The 19,720-nt window shown below is 64.6% G+C and overlaps 1 protein-coding gene across 1 annotated transcript; it reads right to left on the reverse strand.

Annotated features, from left to right (window-relative positions):
• Positions 1 to 746: 746 nt before the first annotated feature.
• On the reverse strand, positions 747 to 19,720 carry COL16A1 (collagen type XVI alpha 1 chain). The gene is given in 74 exon segments (XM_019622692.2): positions 747 to 1,190; positions 1,274 to 1,318; positions 1,321 to 1,350; positions 1,429 to 1,605; positions 1,682 to 1,748; positions 1,837 to 2,025; positions 2,111 to 2,155; positions 2,229 to 2,264; positions 2,344 to 2,432; positions 2,542 to 2,581; positions 2,583 to 2,594; positions 2,718 to 2,771; positions 2,856 to 2,909; positions 3,014 to 3,058; positions 3,166 to 3,210; positions 3,306 to 3,359; positions 3,462 to 3,533; positions 3,604 to 3,666; positions 3,839 to 3,874; positions 4,028 to 4,081; positions 4,153 to 4,197; positions 4,314 to 4,367; positions 4,754 to 4,807; positions 4,911 to 4,964; positions 6,024 to 6,068; positions 6,329 to 6,373; positions 6,449 to 6,529; positions 6,646 to 6,681; positions 7,040 to 7,156; positions 7,239 to 7,283; positions 7,398 to 7,451; positions 7,554 to 7,607; positions 7,693 to 7,746; positions 7,826 to 7,891; positions 7,971 to 7,997; positions 8,072 to 8,125; positions 8,211 to 8,279; positions 8,432 to 8,485; positions 8,685 to 8,720; positions 8,816 to 8,857; positions 8,926 to 8,979; positions 9,045 to 9,167; positions 9,256 to 9,363; positions 9,471 to 9,506; positions 9,588 to 9,704; positions 9,830 to 9,883; positions 9,953 to 9,988; positions 10,075 to 10,119; positions 10,210 to 10,299; positions 10,387 to 10,422; positions 10,494 to 10,529; positions 10,610 to 10,726; positions 10,839 to 10,874; positions 11,127 to 11,171; positions 11,545 to 11,583; positions 11,691 to 11,786; positions 11,858 to 11,902; positions 12,004 to 12,066; positions 12,344 to 12,379; positions 12,484 to 12,528; positions 12,618 to 12,659; positions 12,751 to 12,813; positions 12,952 to 12,978; positions 13,074 to 13,109; positions 13,364 to 13,390; positions 13,808 to 13,855; positions 14,208 to 14,339; positions 14,514 to 14,594; positions 14,674 to 14,949; positions 15,030 to 15,153; positions 16,747 to 16,864; positions 16,948 to 17,010; positions 18,614 to 18,726; positions 19,696 to 19,720. Coding segments are annotated over 73 exon segments (4,866 nt in total). The 5' UTR covers positions 18,690 to 18,726; positions 19,696 to 19,720; the 3' UTR covers positions 747 to 987.

A 19,720-nucleotide genomic window follows, 5' to 3' on the forward strand; every position in this document is an offset into this window, starting at 1 on the left:
CCCGGCCTGGCCCGCGCCGGGGTAGCCCTGCGGATGGGAGCAGAGCTCGGTCGGGAGGGGCAGCGCCGGGCCAACCGGCCTCGATCCTCCCCAGCCCAGCCTCGGAGCCCCGCGCAGCACCGCACCGCACCTGCCCCGGAAACCCCGCCATGGCTCCGCTTCCGGCACCGCTTCCGCCCCCGCTCGCTCCTTTTCCGGTCGTCTCGGGCGTCTCCCACTCCTATTGGTCGAGCCCCGCGGATGAGCCCGGAGGTCCCGCCCCCCCGGCTGATGTGGGTCACGTGACGGAGAGGCTTAAAGCGGCGATGTTGGGTGGGGGGAGAGTGGGGCTCACAGGGTTGGGAGCCCCCAGGATCAAGGCCAGAAACCTCTGAGGAGCTCCCAGTGCCACCAGTGGTGCAGGATTCCCCCACATGAGGCCCAGGATCATCATCATCATCATCATCACCACCACCACCACCATCACCATCAACATTATATCACTGTCATCACTACCATCACCATCCCTGCCACAGCCATCATCATCTCCACCATCATTGCCATCAGCCACATCCCCATCATCATCACCACTGGAGTTGGACTTATGGGTTGTTATGGGACCAATTGGTTCTTATGGCGGTTCTTATGGGACCAATTGGGGATATTCTGTGATCTCCATCGTCAATATCACATCATAGTCATCGCCATCATCATCACTGCCATCATCACCATCATCATCATCATCATCACTACCGTCATCGAGGGCAGGATCAGGGCACTGGCCTCAGCTCCATGCACAGGGCTGGGGGTAGGGACAGGGATGGGGACAGGATGATCAGATGAGACACCACACAAGAGGAGTCGAGGTGTGGGGCAGCAGCACGGCTGTATTTCGGCTGGGCAGGATCCACCTGCCCTACAACAACCACCCACCCCCCCGGGACCAGCGCAGCCCCCTGGAAAACGGGGGCAAGAATAAGAGCAGCAGTGGGGAGCGGTGGGGCCGGCTCAGCCGAAAGGGCCCTTGGCATTCTTGGGCTGGAAGAGTGGCTGCTCCATGGGCAGAGCGCCCATGCACTCAGCAGGGCTGCAGTGCCCCGTTTTGCCCGGTGGCCCCGTGGCACCTGGGGGACCGGGGATGCCAGGGATGCCCTGCTGCCCCACAGGGCCTGGAGGGCCCATCTTCCCATAGCCTGGTGGCCCTTGGGGACCTGGAAGGCAAAGAGAGCGATGGAGGAAGGTGGCACCGAGCTGACGGCATCATCAGGAACATGGAGAGGGAATGGGAAGTCACCTGGGGGTCCCGGTGGGCCACTGTCCCCCATCAGCCCCATGCCCTTCTCCCCTTCTCTCCTTTGGCACCCGGCTCCCCTGGAGGAGAGATGTGAATGGTGAGACCCCATCACAGCGGAGACCCCAGCACTTGGGGACATGGTGGGCAGCACCTACCCCGCATGCCTGGCACACCCTGCCGCCCCTCTCTGCCAATCTGCCCTGGCATCCCTGGGGATCCTGGGGGTCCCGGCCGGCCAGGCAGCCCATCCTTGCCCGGGGGACCTGGTCTGCCTGGGGCTGCCACCATCTCCACCGGGAAGTGCATCCGTGAGGTGTAGTATGCCATGCGCTCTGTGGGGACAGGCGGCTCAGCGGGGCCTGGGGGGACTGGAGGAGCACCAGCCCTTGCCCCCATCACCCCCATTACCATCAAACATCTTGCTAATTTCCTGCTGGATGAACCTTTTGATCTCATCGTAATTCACCACGTCACCCTGGAGGAGATACAGAAAAGACACGGCCGCTGAGCCCTGGCTCTGTGCCTCGGAGTCAAGCTCCTGCCCCCGGCTGCCCCCCGCTTACCATCATCCCGGGGGGTCCTGGCAGCCCGGGGCTGCCCGCAGGTCCTGGTGAGCCGGGGGGACCCCTCTCTCCTGCAGGACCCCGCAGCCCTATGGGGCCCATGGAGCCACTCTTCCCCGGCCCTCCAGGTGATCCAGCACGGCCCTTCTCCCCAGGGTACCCTCGCATTCCAGGGGACCCGGCTTCACCCTGTGGGGACACAGACAAGCAGAGCTCTCACCATGGCACCCCCGCTGTGGGGTAGGACTGGGGACACCACGGTGGCAGACCTCACCTTCTGGCCAGCGGGTCCTGCAGTGCCAGGCTTTCCTGGGGGGCCCTGGGGAGACAGAGAGGTGTGGGGCGGTGGGGCTGTCCCAGGGGCACCCCAGCATCCACTGCCCCTCCTGTACCTCTTTACCAACGGGTCCATCCGGTCCCTGCTCCCCCTGTGGGATGAAAGCGAGGTGATATGAGGTGTGCTTGGCACGGTGCTCGCAGTCCCCTGTGCCCATCCACTGCTCTCACCGGTGGCCCTGGGTGTCCCGGTGGCCCTGGTTGTCCTGGCATTCCCGGCAGACCTCGGTCCCCCGCTGAGCCACGCTCACCCTTCATCCCCTGCGGTGTGGATGCAGTGTGAGATGGGGATGGCCACCACTCTTTGTCCCCATTCCTGTCCCCATTCTGTCACTTGGGGGACCATAGGGCAGCCCCACAGGTACTCACCCACTCCAGCCAGGCCAGCAGGACCAGGCTGCCCTGGGCTGGCCAGGGGGGCCCTGGGGGCAGAGAGAGGGGTTTCAGCAGGAGGCAGAGCCCCTTGGTTTGGGGACACAGCCCCATAGCACTCTCTACACCGTCCCAGTGTAGACAGTGCACATCAAGGGAACACAGCCACTTACAATGAGTCCCGGGGGTCCCTGCCGGCCTTGGGGTCCCATGGGGCCAGGGTCACCCTGCAGGAGGCAGTAGGATGAAGGGAGGGGTGCAGGTCCCATCACTCAGCACAGGGCTCCTTTGTCCCCTCCCCACTCTCTCACCTCCGCCCCGGGACGACCCGTGCTCCCAGGAGGACCAGGTTTGCCGCAGTCACCCTGCAAGGACAAAGGGATGGGGTGGGCAACACAGTGCATAGAGACCCTCACCACTGCAGGATGACCACTGCTTTGGGGACAATGAGGGACCCCCAGCCACCGACCTTTGGTCCCGGGAGCCCTGGGTGCCCCGGTTTTCCCTTGAAGCCCTGGAGGGAGAGGAGAGGTGGGCTGGGGTCAGGACTTGCACCTGCCACAGTGGTGGCATTGGTGCAGCACGTGGGATAGTCTGGGCGCCAGGAAAGCCATCGCTCACCGGAGGACCCATCATCCCTGGTGGCCCCGGGGGGCCAGGGTCGCCCTAGGGAGAAAGAAAGAGATAGACATAGGCTGGGGACATCCAGGGGCTATGGGGTGGTGCTGCCCCTCAAAGCCTGGCACACCCCAACGCCTCACCCGCAGCCCCGGCTTGCCATCCTTGCCATCCAGTCCTTCCAAGCCAGCAGGGCCCTGCAGGGACAAGGAGGGGACTTGGGGGTGACGAGCCCAGAACAGCTCCCCAGGGACCAGCACAGGGACAGGGGCACTGTGATAGGCAGGGGGATCCCCTACCTGAATGCCTGGAGGTCCAGGGGGTCCAGGGGGCCCTGGCATCCCTGTGGGCCCCCGCACGCCCTCACTGCCCTGTGAGAACAACGCCAGGGTCAGGCTGTCCCCCGGTGCCACCACCCACTCCTGTCCCCATGGCACTCACCTTCTCTGCCGCAGGTCCCGGCGGCCCAGCGGGGCCAACCTTCCCTGGGAAGCCGGGGGGGCCCTGAGCAGGAGAGCAATATTCCCCAGGGATGAATGAGATCCCCCCCTCTCGTGGATCCCTTCATCCCCAAATTCACTGCAATGGGTTTGCTACAGGGATGCTCTCTTGGCATCGTCCCATTGTATGTGCCCAGGGAGAAGATCCCGACCCCTGCCCTATAGGATGTACTCACAGGTGGCCCTGGGAAGCCGGGCTGGCCCTGGAAGCCCTGTGGAGAGACAGAGCTGAGCTGGGTCCTGCCCAATGGCCACGGATCCTCTTCCCAAAGGGAACAAGGCCAGCAGGACAGAGGTGTGAGGATGGGGTTGTAGGGAAGGGGCTGTAGGGATGGGTTCAGCCACCGGCCACCTGGGGATCTCACCTGATCGCCCTTCTCACCAGCACCGCCTGGGAGCCCGCGCTCACCCCTCGGTCCCTGCAGACAGCCAAGTGTGAGCCCCGTGGGGTCCTGGGACCACCGCCCCCTCCCCACAGCCCCACACCTACCGCTGGCCCCATGGCACCGGGGAGACCATCCAAGCCTGGGGGGCCCTGGGGAAGGGAGAACAGGGCTCAGATAGAGGCAGCTACAACGCCACAGTGAGGGGGCATCCGGATGAGCCCCCAACCCCTCTGCCCCACACAGCTGGGTGCAGCACTGCACTCACCAGTTCCCCTTTCTCCCCCGGTGGGCCCACATAGCCTCGTTCACCTTTGATGCCCTGAAGGAGGAAGGAGATGGAGTGGGGAACACAGGGCATGGATGGGATGTGGGGCACTGATGGGACACGGAGAAGGGATGGGACATAGGATGTGGGTGGGTCATGAATGTGACACAGGGATGGATGGAGGGAAAGGATGTGGCACAGTAGGTGGGGGGGCACAGTGAATAGAGGGAATCAACAGGGCACTGGGGACACTGGGACAAGGGACAGACAGGGCAGGGGTGAGCCCTGCAGGGATGTGGCACTCAGTGCCCACTCAGGTCCCCTGACCGCCCACCTGTCCCTGCCAGCGTGGGGGCCCAAGCAAGCACGAGGGGGGAGCACGGGGACACAGGAGGTGGTGGGGGGCTGGCGCATGCTGCAGGGCTCCCCACGTTACTCACAGGAAGGCCAGGAGGGCCTGTGGCACCAGGGTAGCCAGGCTGTCCTGGGGGTCCCTGTGTAGGGGGGGGTGGTGCTGAGCCAGCTGCACCCCAGAAAGGTGCACAGGGACAGCGGTGTCCCCCAGCCCCTCCTGCCTTCCTCCCCCATGGCACTCACCGGCTCCCCTTTGGCTCCAGCCAGCCCAGCAGGGCCTCGCTCCCCCTGGAGACCCTTTGGAGGGGGAGAAAAGAGGAGCTGCAGGGGGATGCACCCTCGAGAGCTGCGCTCTGCCCCCCAGCTCTGCTGTGCACATCTTGGGCGCACACTGGGTATAGGGGCACCACCACCTGTGCCACCCCCAGTGCCAGGGCAGACCCTGGGGGTCTGCAGGGAGCCCGGCCAGGGGGGGCACTATGCAGGGGTGCCCACAGCCAGGACACATTTTGGAGCACAGCTCCAGCCTGGTTAGGGCACTCAGTGCTGCCCATCCTCCTGCAGCACAAGAGGCACGGTGACACAGGTGACACAGGTGACAAGAGACACAGGTGACAACCAGCAGCCCCTCTGGCTGCTGGGGGGGTTAGTGGGGGTTATGTGGTGCTGACACAGTGGAGTCTGGACGGGACAGGCTGACACCACAGAGCGACAACCCACACAGACCCACACAGACCCACACAGACCGTGATGTTACGGTGACGTTAGCAGGTGAGGGGATGGGAGCAGGACGAGGGGTGGGCAGGATCCTCCCAGAGCCACTGGAGTGGGACTGCCACCAACCCCACAGACACTTCCTGAGAGTGGGGATGGGAGGAAGATGAGGATGAAGATGCAGATGGAAATGGTGGTGGATGCTGGCTGACCCTGGAGGAGCCGGGGACCAGGGGAGGGTGAGGACGAGCGCACCGGCTGCACGGCAGCATCCCCCCGGCCCTGAGAGGGGCGGGCTGAGGACCACCGGCTGCACCCAGCGCACACATGTGGCTGCACCGCGATGTGCCCGGCTGCTGGCTGTCCCACCCTCCTGGCACGGCCGGGTCCTGCCGTGGTGTAGGACCCAGCAGGGGCAGCGGATGGCAGAAGGGAGCTGCGCCCTGAGCTCAGGGCGATGCTCCTGAGCCTGAGACCAGTGAGAGCCCCTGAATGGAGATGGAAGGCATGAATGGATGGAGATGTGGGGAATGGAGAAGGGCAGAGCCGTGCTGTGGCTGCTCCCGGGAAGCTGGGATGGAGACACAGCCAAAAAAGCAGCAGCGACAGACGGCACAGAACGGAGCCCTGCTGGGTCCTTACGGGCAGTCCAGGTGCGCCAGGCGTGCCAGGAAAGCCTGGGGGGCCCTGAGGGGAGAAATGGGGAGGTCACAGCCTGGAAGCGCCCACCGGGGCCGGGGCTGAGCCCTCAGAGTGCCACACAACAGGCGGTGTGGGGCAGCTCAGCCCCAGCCCAGCTCTATAGGGTCCTGCTCCATCTCCGTGCCGCTGCTCCACGCTGCCTGTCACCGTGGCCTCACGGCAGGGCACCAGGTCCTTCCTTGGCGACTCAAAGTGCAGTGACATGATGCCCACGCAGCCCCCCGCCTCTGAGCATGGCTACTTACGATGGGCCCAGGTGGCCCTGGGGGTCCCCGCTGTCCTGGTAAGCCCTGGGGAGGGAAAGGTGCCATCAGATGGGACCACGGCATGGGAACACGGCCCCACTCAGCTCCAGGGGCACCCACCTGCTCGCCTCTCTCACCCGGGACACCTGGGGCACCGGGGATCCCGGGTTCACCCACACAGTCTGTGTCTGGGCTGTCACCCTGCAGGAATGGCACCACGTCAGCACCTGCATCAGGAGCCCAACGGCAGCATCCAGCCCCAGCAAGCACCCTGCCAAGCAGCCCAGCAGAGCAGGGCCATGTCCTGAGTCACTCACCCGAGCCTCCTCAGCTCTTGGGAACTGGGCAAAGCACTGCAAGAAAACCCAGAGTCACTGGGGGCTGAGCTGGGAGCAGTGCTCAGCACCCTCTGCTCCCAAGCTGTACAGGATCAGCTCATGTCCCCACGGGGCACCCCGTGCCAGCTGTGTGAAGCGTGCCCAGAGCCTGCCCAGCCCTGCAAGCTCCTGCTGCTTTGCACAATTGCTGCTTTGCACAAGTGCTGCTTTGCACAAGTGCTGCTTTGCACAAGTGCTGCTTTGCATAATTGCTGCTTTGCACAAGTGCTGCTTTGCACAAGTGCTGCACAAGCTGATGCCCGGGTGCTCGGGAGCATCTCTGCATTTCACCCAAGGTGCACCAGTTCCAGGTGGGAATTGTGCCAATACTCACACGTGCACAGCCCTCGTTGCCGGGGGCTCCTGGCATGCCTTGGTCTCCTTTTTCCCCCTTGAAGCTTCTGGGTGCTTCAAAGGCCGCCTGCAGCTGTGCGCAGTCCCCACAGATGTTCTGGGAAGAGGTGGGGGGGTCAGCAGCTCCCCGAAGGGCTCAAGGGGGTGGTGTGACCCCAGGTCCCACTCCAGGCTCTCACCTTCAGCACCTCGATGTTCCTCTCAGCCATGACAGCCAATGGTCCCTGCAAGATATGAGGGAGGGGTGCAGGAGGGATGCATAGGGATGCGGAAGGGAAGTGGGAGGGATGAACAACAGATGCCTGCAGGGCACTGTGCCCAGAACAGCCACCACCTACCAGGTCTCCTGCTGGCCCGGGCAGCCCTGGCAATCCGTTGTGTCCTGGGACCCCCTAAAGCCAAGGAGAGAGCTCTGACTATTGAAACCCTTTGCTCAATGAGGGCCAGGATTCATCCTGCTGGCCACTCCATTGTCTCCATTTTCCATTGCCCACCTGGCGACCCGGGGCACCAGGAGGACCGGGGGGACCAGGCGCTCCGGGAGGACCCTACAACACCCCAAAACAGAACAGGGAAATGAGCAGTGAAGCAGTGTGAGCTGGAAGCTGTGCCACACGCAGGGACAGCACCCACCTGGGGACCCGGCTGGGGCTGCCAGGATGTCCCGGTCCAGAGTCCTGGAGCTCCCTGGGGTCGAGAGAAAGGAGGGATGCTCGGTGGGATGGCACTGAGTTGTGGGAATGGGGATGGGACCCACGGCACTCACCGGCATCCCAGTGTGGTTGGGGTCCTGGCGTGGGCTGGGGGGGCACGCACATTCCCCGGGGTCTCCCTGCAGAAAGATGGAGCAAGAGCAGAGTGATGGAAGGCAGCAGAGGTGCAGCCCCATCCTCATCCCAGCACCCACTCACCTTCTCACCCTGGGCACCCTTCTCTCCCTGCAGAAAAGCACAGATGGATGTCAGCAGGTGGCCCCCAGCCCCGCTGTGCCCCCACCATATCCCACACCTACCTGCATCCCATTGGAGCCAGGCACCCCAGGGAGCCCCCGCTGCCCTTCGGGGCCCTGAGAGGAAGAGGAGCATGAGGAAGCTCAGAGCCCAGCGCCAAGAGGACAGTGATGGCAATGTTCCCCTCAGGGCTGCACTTACTGGTGGCCCAGTGACGCTGGTCCCTGGTGGCCCGGGGGGGCCCACGGCACCTTTGAGCCCTGGAGATCCCTGCAGAGAAAGGACAGCAGGAGCTGAGGGCAAAGAGGGGCAGAGAGAGCTGGGGGGCATCACAGCTGGGGGTGCACAGTGGCAGACCCCTGCCAGAGCACAGGAACATGAGGCAGCACAGGGGGACAAAGCTCAATGCCATGTTCCTATACCTTGGCTCCTTTCTCTGCCGCCATTCCTGGAGGTCCCTGGGGCCCGGGGGGTCCCTGGGGACAGGAGATGCCATTAACTCTCCCCACCCATCCCACTCAGCCAGCAGCAGTGACAGCACTGTCCCCAAGGCCACTCCAGAGCCAGGACTGTGCTGTCACCATCAACGCAGGGGAGCTGCATGGGGGAGGTGTAGGAACTGTGGGACCAGAGTCTGCTGCACCTCAGTGCTGGGGAGCCCAGAATAACACTTACGGGGGTCCCAGGCTGTCCAGTGCTCCCAGGCTCTCCCTGGGAAAACAGAGAGGGAGAAAGGTGGCAGTTGCCTGGCACAGCACAGCACAACACAGCATGGCACAGCACGGCACGGCACAGCAGGCGCTCACCTGTGGTCCCGGCTTGCCGATGCCTGGCGGTCCTGGCTCGCCCTGCAGACACGAGGGGCAGTGAGAGGCATTGAGGACCCCCCATCGCCCACCCCCACGGCCCCACTCACCTGCAGCCCTTTCAGCCCAGCGGGACCTCGGATCCCCGGCAGCCCCGGCTTCCCCTACAACACAGCGTGGTCACCCCGGGGCTCGGTGCTGGCGGGTTGCTGTGGGTCGGGGCACTCACGGCTCTGCCCGGCTGCCCGATGCCCGGAGCTCCTTGGTCCCCTTTGGCACCGGGTTTTCCTGGGATGCCGATCACGTCTGAGAAGTGCCCCTGCAGCGTGGGGCAGGATTCGCAGGCGTCTCCCTGAGGAGGAGGGAGCAGAGAGGGGAGGTCGGGACGGGGTGACAGGACGAGGGTCTCCTCCTGAGCCACTCCAGTGCAGGGTCCTCACCTTCTCGCCTTTGGGGCCGGCCGGACCCCTGATGCCCGGCTCACCCGACAGCCCTGGCAGTCCATCTGTGCCCGGTGTGCCTGGGTCCCCAGGGCTGCCCACGTCCCCCTGCAAAGAGAAGGCAATGGCTGGCACAGCGCAGGGAGCACTGCCCAGCTCCACAGACAGGGGGGTCCACAGCCCCCTCTGCATCCCCCCCCCCCATACCATCTCACCTTCTGCCCTTTCTGGCCAGCATCACCAGGCTTGCCCTGTGGGAATGGAGGAACTGATGAGGCCAGAGCATCCCTGGGCCCCTAAAGAGGAATCCCTCAGACACTGGGGGAACTCACCGCTCTGCCGGGAGCACCATCCCTGCCCTGCGGTCCCGGTGCTCCGGGCACAGCCACCATTGTTGCTGCCCCTTCCAGTGCCTGTGGAGCTGAGGGACACTGTCCACATGGCTCACCCTGCGGGGGACAGCGTGCTCAGAGCCGGGTTGGGGAACTGACCCCCAGCCTCATCCCAGGGCCCACCTGCATGGGGACACTTCCGTGATGGGGCAGGGAGGTTGGGGACACACCGCAGCACTCACCTTCTCCCCTTTCAGCCCCCGCACACCTGGATCACCCTTGCTCCCAGGGAGCCCCTGTGATGGCAGAGATGAGCCTGCAGAGTTCACAGACCCTCACGAGCCCCCCACCCACACTCTACTCACCGGTCTGCCTGCGGGTCCCTCCTGGCCACCAGCTCCCTGCAAGACAGCAGGGTCAGGGTCTGGGTCAGGCAGCCTCCCTGAGCCCATGGAGTGGGCAGAAAGGGGGCTGTGGAGTCACCCACCTTCTCGCCTTTGATGCCAGCCAGCCCAGGTAGGATTGCTTTGTCCTGCTGATCAGCACGTGTGGTCACACACAGCCACAGCAGCATGGGGATGGGGTCTCAGTGGGGCTGGGGGTCTCAGTCCCATGCACTCACCAGTGATCCCAGTTCACTCTCACGCCCCTCGGGGGGCTCCCGCAGCAGCGCAGCGAGGACACGGGTGTCACAGGACAGGCAGGAGTCCCCCTGTGAGAGGCATGGGGGGCTGTGGGACTGTCTGTGGGGCAGGTCAAAGGGACAGTGGGACGGGGGACAGCAGGACGGACCCCTCACCTTCTCCCCTTTGATCCCATTGATGCCAGGGTCTCCCTGGGAAGGAAAGAGAGGAGCTGATGCTCAGCACTGTCCCACTCCAGCGCGCTCAGCCCTGCATCACCTACCCTGTCCCCTTTGGGTCCTGCAGGGCCGGGTCTGTCCTGGAGATGGAGAGGCAGTCTTTAGAGCTGCAGAGACAAGTCCCTCTCACACCCTCCCACAGGCTCACAGCCCGACTCACCGACACTCCATCCTTGCCAGGTGTCCCGGGCTCCCCCCTGGGGCCGGGCGCTCCAGGAAGCCCCGCAGAGCTGAGCATCCCTGCAGGCAGAGCGGGGCACGGCTGGCACGGCTCACCCTGCAAACAGGGACAGTGAGACACAGCCCCGGGGAGGGGGCTCCCCAAGGGGCCCCGAGCAGCCTCGAGCCCCGGGAAAGGCACAGCCCTGTGCCCAGCACCTTGCACCCACCTTGTCTCCTTTGGGCCCCAGGACGCCGCGTGGTCCCTGCAGGAGGAAGGCAGGGGATGGCAACAGGGCATTGGGTTTCTGGAGCTCTGTCTGCCTGCACTCAGCACCCCCAAACCCCCAGCTGCTGTGGGGCCCATACCAGCCCCCAGCAAGGCTGCCGACCATCCCAAACCCTTCTTATGTCTGGGCTCGGATCCCACTGTAGCTTGGGCCAAGCAGCCCCAACCCCGCGCCAAGGAACCCGTCTGTGACCCTGGTTTGGCTCCAAGTGCAGCGGTCGGTACTCACGGGTGTCCCAGGAGATCCGCCGGGTCCAGGAGCTCCTGAGCTGCCCTGGAGCCAGAGGTGGCAGTGTGAGCCTGGCACAGTGGGAGCTGCAGCCCCTCAGCCCCATGCCCCCAACCCAGCATCCTACCCCCTCCCCAGCACTCCCCTCCGGCTCCATAAATCAGGGATTGGAACCAGCCCCTCTTCCATGTTCCCCAGCACCAGCTATTTCAGGCAGCCCCAGCAGCTGCCAAGCTCCCATGGAGGGCTCTCAGCATCTCCTGAGCAGCCCCTCCCCAGGCAAGGGGTTCCCACTCCCCTGAATGAGCCCCCAATGAAGCCACAGCACCATGACACAACCGGAGAGGGTCCCATAAGCCCTGCACCGACCCTTCAGGCAGGAGGAGGTAGTGGGCACCCCCCATCCCCCTCTACTCACCTTTTCTCCCTTTGGACCTGGGGGGCCACCAGGATCACCCTGAAAAGCAGAGGATGGTATCAGCTGTGTGGCAGCCATGGGGCCCTGTGGAGCAGCATCCCCTCACTGCCCCTCCTGCAGCAATGCCCACGGCACAGCATCCATACCGGCTTCCCCGGAAAGCCGATCCCCGGTGCGCCCGGTTTCCCTGGTGGCCCCGGCTCTCCCGCCAGCCCCTCAGGTCCCACGAGGCCTGGGTCCCCCTGGAAGGGAAGGAGGGGTGTCCATGGCATTGCTCCTGGGTGCTCTCAGATGCCACCAAGACCACACTTACCTTCTGGCCCTTGGGACCCACCACACAGATCTCTCCAGGCCGGCCCTGATGGGATGGATGCGTGGTGAGTGCCGTGCATGGCACAAGGTGGGCAGGTCTGGGGGTGCTGGTGCCCCACAGCCTGCCCCACAACTGGCACTACTCACATCACGACCCGGGCGGCCTGGCTTGCCCTGGAGTCCTCCGTCACCCTTCTCACCCTTCTGGCCCTGTGGGACAGACAGAGAGATGTCACCAGCATCACCTCCCTCAGGCAGAGCTTTGTCCCTTCTGTGCCTCTGGGCTCCCCATCCCCACATCTGCAATGTCATCTCCTCACCTTCCCAGTGCTGCCCTTTGTCCTCAGTACCACTGCCCCACATGCCCCCAACAAAACCCTCGGGGTCCCCATGGGCTCTGTATGCATCCAACCCCACGTTGGCACCCCCAGCTCCCGGCACCCCTGTCACCATGCTGTGCCCAGATGTCCTCATCCCATATCCTCACCTTCTGCCCATCGGCACCGGCCGCCCCTGGCAGCCCCTGTGTGGGACAGAGAGGGCAGTGTGAGCGGGACCCTCAGGCACATCTTGCAGAGGCTGGGCGTGCAAATATTGACATCCAGCAGGAGCCCCAGCCCCACTCACCCGCTCTCCGCGCTGCCCCTGCTCGCCCCGCGGCCCCTCAGCGCACTGGGGACAGAAGGGGACAGAAGGGGGTGGGGATGAGGTGGGGTTGGAGATGGGGCAAAGGGGTGTCTGTGGGCAGGGGGGGGTCTCACCTGCACAGGGCCAGTGGGGTCTGTGCGCACGCAGTCAGCACCCTGCAGAGGGGAGGAGGTGGCTCAGAGTGGGACACGGCTCCGGAGCCCCACGGCACAGGGGGACAGCGGGATCCCTGCTGGGGAAACTCACACGCTCGCCTTTCTCCCCCTTGGTGCCGTGGGTGCCGGGCAGGCCGCGCTCTCCCTTCAAACCCTGTGAGAGAATGGGTGACAAGAGGTGACATCACTGCCCCTGTATCCACGTGCACCCCTCACCACTGTGCCTGAGGCACAGCCGGGGGTCTCCGCAGCCAAACCCTGCTGGAGCTGTCCTGGGGGGGGACAAACCTACCTTGGGTCCTGGGGGACCGAGCGTCACCTACAGAGAGGAGACAGAAGTGTCACAGCGCCTGGCACAGCCACAGGTGACACTGAACATGGACCCAGAACCCCGTGCAGCCCCAGGACACTCACATTCGTTGGAGCCATCTGCGATGGGCAGGGCGGGCACTGCAAGAGATGGAGAGGGCATCTGTACCCACAGAGCTGTGGGGATGTGTGGAGTGGGAAAAGGGAAATGGAGGAAAGAGTTCCAACCCCAGAGGGGGCAAGCACATGGCCTGGCACAGGCTGTCCCTGTGGCTTTGTGGCTGACCACAGGTCCTCAGAGCCAAAGCAGCCACTTAAGCGTGTTGCCATGGGACTGAGGAACATATGGCTGAGGGCACCCAGGGGTCCCCCCTGCCCACAGCCCCCAGCCTCACCTCCTCGCTGGACATCCCCTTGTAGCCCTGTGGGAAGCAACATGGAGCAGAGGTGAGAAGGAGCATTGGGCAGGCTCAGACCCCCCTGCACCCCTCAGCCCCATGCCAAGGGGTCCCCGTGCCCCCAGGGATGCCCAGTGGGATCCCACTTAGCCAGACAGGGCGGTGCAGGGACGGGGCACGGGCTGTGCTGGAGATGTTTCCCAGCTCTGTGGCCGCTTGGAAGGAACAAAGAGGCCCTGAGTCGCGGTTGGGATTGCTCCAGCAGCAGCAGAGAGCAAATGGGGCCTTCATTCCTGCTCGGGGGAGCAGACACGCCGCTTCCTGACAGCAGCACTGCAGCTCTGGCAGAACCGCCCGAAGGCGGCGGAGGAGGAAGAGCAGCACAGGGCATGTGGGAGCAGGGCGGGGGGGCTGGGGGGCTCCTGCCCACCCTCATCTCACCTTCTCCACACGATCTCCCTTCAGGCTGCTCTTCTCTCTCGCTGGCTCCTGGGGAGAGAGCAGAGCATCCTGGGGTGATGCCTCTGTGTGCACCCCTGGGGTACCCCAAAATTGTACCCTGGGCTGATGCTGCTCCATGCACCCCCTGGGTTACCCCACAGCTGCACCCCAATGCCACCCCACACACCCCTGGCTACCAACCCACATGTGTTCCCTCCCCGCCCAACAGGACCGGCAGCCAGCAGACCCCCATCCTCCCACCCTTCCCAGCACTCCGTGCCGCCGGCTCCTGTGCGCTCCCTCCCTCCCAGCTCTGCAGGCAGTGGAAAAAGTGAGGCAGGGCTTTTCCAAGGCTGAATCCACGTGGCTGCACGCTGAGGCTGCCAGCACGCCGCCTCACCGGGCCCAGCGGCTCCTCCAGGCAGAAGCAGCGTGTGAACACCCGGCCCTGCGGCTGCGGGGAGATCTCGATGAGGTTGCTGCTCTGCATCAGCTCTGCCTGACGCCGCGTCTTGGGCGCTTCAGGTTGGCACTGACGGGAAAGAAGAGGGCACAGGGGGCTGTGAGCCAACGCAACTGGGGACAGGGATGCGCCCTGCACCGCGGTGCTGGCGGGGAGATGTGCCATGTGCCACACTGCTCACGATGCATCCCCAGCCACCCGCAGCTGTTTCCCCTCCAGCAAGGCCCTGCCTGCAGCGCTCACCCCGCTGACTGAGATCTCGCAGCATCCCTCGTGCCGGGCCAGCTCTGTGTCGCAGTAGATGTGCGCCTGCTGCAGGTCGAACTGCGGCACCGCGGACAGTGGGGTGAGGGGTGATGGCCCCGGTGCCAAACCCCGAACCCGCAACCCCACGGGGACTCACCCGCACCGGGGTCCCGCGCACGGCATCCAGCCCCAGGAAGGCATTGCCCTCAGGGGTCAGCGCCCGCCGCGGTGCCAGCGGTTTGGAGGAGATGGAGCCGCAGTCCACGTGCAGGGACACGGCGCGGCTCTGCACTGCCACCAGCACTTTGTGCCACCGCCCGTCAAAGAGCGACGAGACCGCCTTCCCCGTAAAGACGGTGCTGACAAATGTGGATCCCGGAGCCCTGGCCTGGAACTCCAGGCTCTTCTCGGGGCCGTGCACGGACAGGGAGAGCTGGCAGAGAGGGGACACCGTGCTCAGGGACGGCACCTGGCGGTCCCCTGTCCCCACATCCCGTGGTCCCACAGCCGTACCTGGGGGTAGCCGTGGCGGTCGGTGACCTGGAAGAGGTACCAGTGCTCCCCGGTGCTGTTCTTCTTCAGCAGCAAGGTGAGGATGAGGGTGAACTCAGGGGGCAGCCCGTGGGGGAACACCTGCCTGCAGGAACAGGCATCAGCAGGGCCCAAGTGAGCTGCATCTGCACCGATCCTGGGCCTCCACATCACCACCAGCACCGCGTCCCCAACAGCCCCACAAAGCTGTCCCCACTGGGACGGGAACAGCTGTGGCCCCAGAGCCACGCTGCAGGGCTGGCCTGGGAAGTACAGCCCCAGGACAGTGCTGGACCAAGAGCTGTGTGGGGCTGGGAGCTGTTTGTATCTCTGCTGGAACACACGTGGGCTCTGGCTGGGAGATGCCAGCACTTGTGCAACAGGAGCTGAACAGGAGATAAACATCAGAGCTGCTCCCTCCTGCCCGGTGGGGCACGGACCTCAGTGACACTTTTCCCAAAGCACAGCCCCACAGCCCCATATCTCAGCCCCACAGCCCTCACAGCAGCCAAAAGTGCGTGCAGAGTTGAGGACGGAGCATCCTCGTGCCCACACACAGCCCAGCCTGTGCCAGGGGCTCTGTCCCCACCCCTGCCCCATGGCACAGCCCCACCTCGCACCCCAAGCGCTGGGTATCCCCACACCTCCTACTGGTGTGGCACCCAGGAGCGTTTATTGCTGCAGCACTTGGTTTTGTCCCTGTGCAGCCAGGAGCCCATCCCCACTCCGAGGGCTGTGCAGGATGGATGCTCCCACGGAGGCAATGTGCTGAGGCAGCCGCAGGCCCCACTCTCCGCCCGCTCCACCACTGCAGCTATTTGCTTTGGGATGCACTCAGCTCCCAACCTCCACCACAGCAGCAATTTTCCAAACCACCGCTCTGGAGCAGGACCAGGGTGGCTGTGTGGGAGTGGGCTGTCCCCTCCATGGGGTGCAGGGCCACCCTCACTGGGCATCACAGGGCAGGGGCAGGGCAGCAGAGCACCCATAGGTGCCTGGTGCCGGTGCCATCCCCGTGCTGAGCTTTCCCAAGAACTGTCTCCAGGCACCCAGCCAAGAGCAACACCAGCCTGCAGCCTCCAAAAGCCATCTAAGGACTTAGCTGCCCGGGCCAGAAGCTGGCTCTCCTTCACCCTAAGGTACCCCCAAACTCTGAGCCCTTTTCCCACTGCCAAACTCAGGAAATGCAAAGCGCATCCCCTTCCTACGCTGCTCCCCAGCACACGGATGCTCTCCCACCCCACGGTGTCCCCATGCCAGCGTGGCAGCCCCGCGGAGCTGCTGGCCCCAATGCCATGAGTTGGCACAGCCAGAGCAGAGCCTCAGGCACAGGCAGACGGGATGTGATGCAGACATCAGGGCTGGGCTCTGCACGGCCCCAGCAAACCCGCACCCACTGCTCAGAGCTGTGCAGCACTTCGGGCTCATTAGACCCCAGGCAGTGCCTGCCAAGTTCAGGAGAGCAAAGACAGAGCATCCGCAGCGCAGCGGTTGCGTAAGGGCTGGCTGCGTCCCCACCGCCCAGAGTGATTTACTTTCGAGGAGGAAAGCAGGCAGCGCACACCATCGGCACCTCCACACCCCTGTGGGTGCCACAGTCCTGCTGCATTCGCTGCCCGCATCACGCAGGGCTGGAAGGGCCGGATCCGCTGCTGGAGGGGTGGGTGGGAGCAGGCTGAGAGTGGGGGGCTGCACTCACCGTGTGGGCTGCACCAGCGGCACGGCCCCCAGCCGCAGCAGCACCGTGCCCCGTGGGCCGCGCACTTTCTTGACGGAGGAGATCTTCAGCAGGTCGAAGCGCTTAATGAGGTTGAAGCCTGGGGGACGAAGGGGGTGAGGGCATCGCCGTGGCTGCACAGCCCATCCCTGCGTAGCCAGGCTCCCGTCACCGTTTCCTCACCCGTCACGTTCTCATATTTGTTCCCAACCAGATCCTCATCCCAGAGCCGCGGGCACAGCGTCCCTGCAAAGGCAAAGCAGAGTGTCACCACCGCCTCACCGCAGTGTCACTGCAGTGTCTCCAAGCAGGGGCACGCACAGCCCCCACCATGGCAGCTCCGGCACAGCGCCCACCAGGAGCGGAGCCGCGTGCTGTGAGCGGGCGCAGCACCAGCTCAGCCCTGGCTCTGCGTGGCGAGGTCACTGCATGCAATGCCTTCCCCAGCTGTGCTTTGTCTGGACCAGCCCCGTGCCTGGAATCACCATCAGGAGATGGGCCCGGCGCCGCGGCCACCCAGCGCGGGGAGATGGCGTCCTGTATGCCCTGCTGCATCCCCAGAGCTGGCGGCACGTGGGGTGGGAGTGAGGGCTGCCAGGTGAGGGGTGAGCAGCACCGAGGGAATGGGGGCAGGCAGGAAGCACTGCGTCAGACCCAGAGTTGACAGATCACCACTCCAACATCATTCATCCACCTCCGCTGGATGCTGCCAGATGTTGGGAGGAGCGAGATGGAGGAGGAAACAAGAGGATATTGAAAGAGGGATTTGTTGTGCCTCAGTGCAGGCAGCAGCGCAGGGCCATCCCCCGCCTCCGTCCCACAGCCCGCGCCCCACAGCTTCTCCCCATCACTGCCCACTCACTCGCACTGTGGGGCTGGCATTGGCCCTGGAGCACATTGTGCTGCCAGAGCGCAGCTCCATGCGCAGGCGGTGCTGAGATCATTGCTCGGGGCAGGGGGTATAGCCTCACCCCCAGCACTGCCTGCTCTGAGGACATCCCAGCCCTCGTTTCCCTAATTAACAACCTGCAGCAGCATTGCCAGTGCTGGCCAGTCCCACACACTGCACCAGGACCTCACAGTGCCGTGCCAACAACGGTGCTCTGCCCTCCGGGTGCCCCGGCTGTGCCAAGGGGCTGCAGCCCCTGCGCCCCCCAGCAGGATGAGCGCCGCTCCACCCCCACAAGGACTGATGCAACCACGGATTTGCTGCCAGCAGCTCCTCCCCACCATCCGCCTGCAGCTCGCCCCACAGCCAGGCCCCACACTGCACCCCACACACAGTCAGGGACACCGCAGAGGGGACCCTCAGGGCTCCACCAATGCCCGCTGCGCCCCAGAGCATGGCCACAGCCCTGTGCCTCCGTTCTTTCCACGCACTGTGGCCAAATCCCTTCCCACCTTGCACCCAGAGCCACAATGCGCCATGAGCTCCGAGCAGCCCCACTACAGGACAGAACAGCCAGCTGGCAACCAGCACCTGCAACCAAAGCGTGGCCAAGCCCCCTCCCTCGCTGCGGGGGTGACGTGGGTGGGAGCGGGGTGTCCCCGGCCCGGCTCCCCCCAATGGCGCTGGCGCTGCTCTCGCTGGCCCTGGGCCCGCCTGGGATGCTGAGCAAAGCCCCATATCCCGCGCAGTCGGCACAGGGAGCACACAGCCTGCCCTGCTGCCAGCGCTGCCGGCACGTGGGGATCCGGCATGTTTCGTGGTGACCCCCAGCCACCTCTGTCCCACGCTTCGTGGCTCCAGCATTGCTCTCTCATCTTCTCCTTGAACACCCAGGGACAGGTAAGGAGGGAGCATCCTGGGGGGTGCAGACCCTGTGCCCCTACTCTCCGTGCCCCTTACCTTCTTCTGCTGGCATCTCCGTCCCATCGCAGGCGCTGATGAGCCCCACCAGGACGAGGGCCAAGAGACCCCTCATGGTGCCCGTGGCAGCAGCTCGGGGTCAACTCAGCTGCCTGCAGGTGGGAGATGGGCAGTCAGGCAGGTGGGCGGTGGGCCCCGGCCATTCCCCACACTGGGAAGCCGCCTGCAAGCCACCAGCATGGAGGAGGCCCTGAGCCACTCGGCCACAGCTCACACAGCCTTTGGGGCTGCAGTGAGGCCCCCACCCACCGCTGGATCCCCCCACCCAGATTTCACATTCAGGGTTGCTACCCGACCCACGAACCCCAACGTGCAGATGCACCCCAAAGTCAGGTTGAGGTGCCCCAGAGCCCCACGTGCTTCCTGCTGAGGATCCCAAAAGAACTCTCAGTTGATTCTCTTTTGCCTCCCGGACCCACGTGGTTCCCTGGAGTGGTCCAAAGCACTTTGGGTCACTGCGACCTGACCCCCCCTGCCCGCTTCCTGCCACGAAGCAAGGCTGTGAAACAGCACGATACTGCTGCCCCACTCCCCACTGCCCCCCATTGCAGGGTGGGACACGCACAGGACCCCCCGCTCCCCCTGTTCATCCCCTACACTGCGACTTTACACCCTCAGCTCTGCTGTTGTCGCGCTCTCCCTTGTAGCCCTGCACTCCAACTTCACGGCGCTGCAGCCCGACCCGACACCACTGCGTCTCGGCTTTGCCACTTCTGCATCCCGGCTTTGCTGCCCTTCTACTCCGACTTCGTAACACCGCATCCCAACTTTATCACGCTGCATTCCAACCCTATACCCCGCACCCCGATTTTATACCCCTCTATCCCCACTCTGTACCCCTAAATCCCGACATCATAGCACCGCACCCCGACTCTGTACCGTCGTTTCCCCAACATCCCCAACGTTATACCCCTGCACCCCGACTTCATAGGCCAGCAGCCCGGCTCCTGCCGTGCCCCGTCCTGTCCCGGTCTCCGCTCCCCATTCCCAGGACGCGAGCTCTGTGCAGATAAATCCCGGTTCGGAGCACCGCCCTCCCCCGCCCGCTGCCTGGAGCTCACCTGCAGGGCTCGGTGCGGCTCGAGC

This window comes from Meleagris gallopavo, chromosome 25 (genome assembly GCF_000146605.3).
Source record: "Meleagris gallopavo isolate NT-WF06-2002-E0010 breed Aviagen turkey brand Nicholas breeding stock chromosome 25, Turkey_5.1, whole genome shotgun sequence".
NCBI classification, from domain to species: Eukaryota; Metazoa; Chordata; class Aves; order Galliformes; family Phasianidae; genus Meleagris; species Meleagris gallopavo.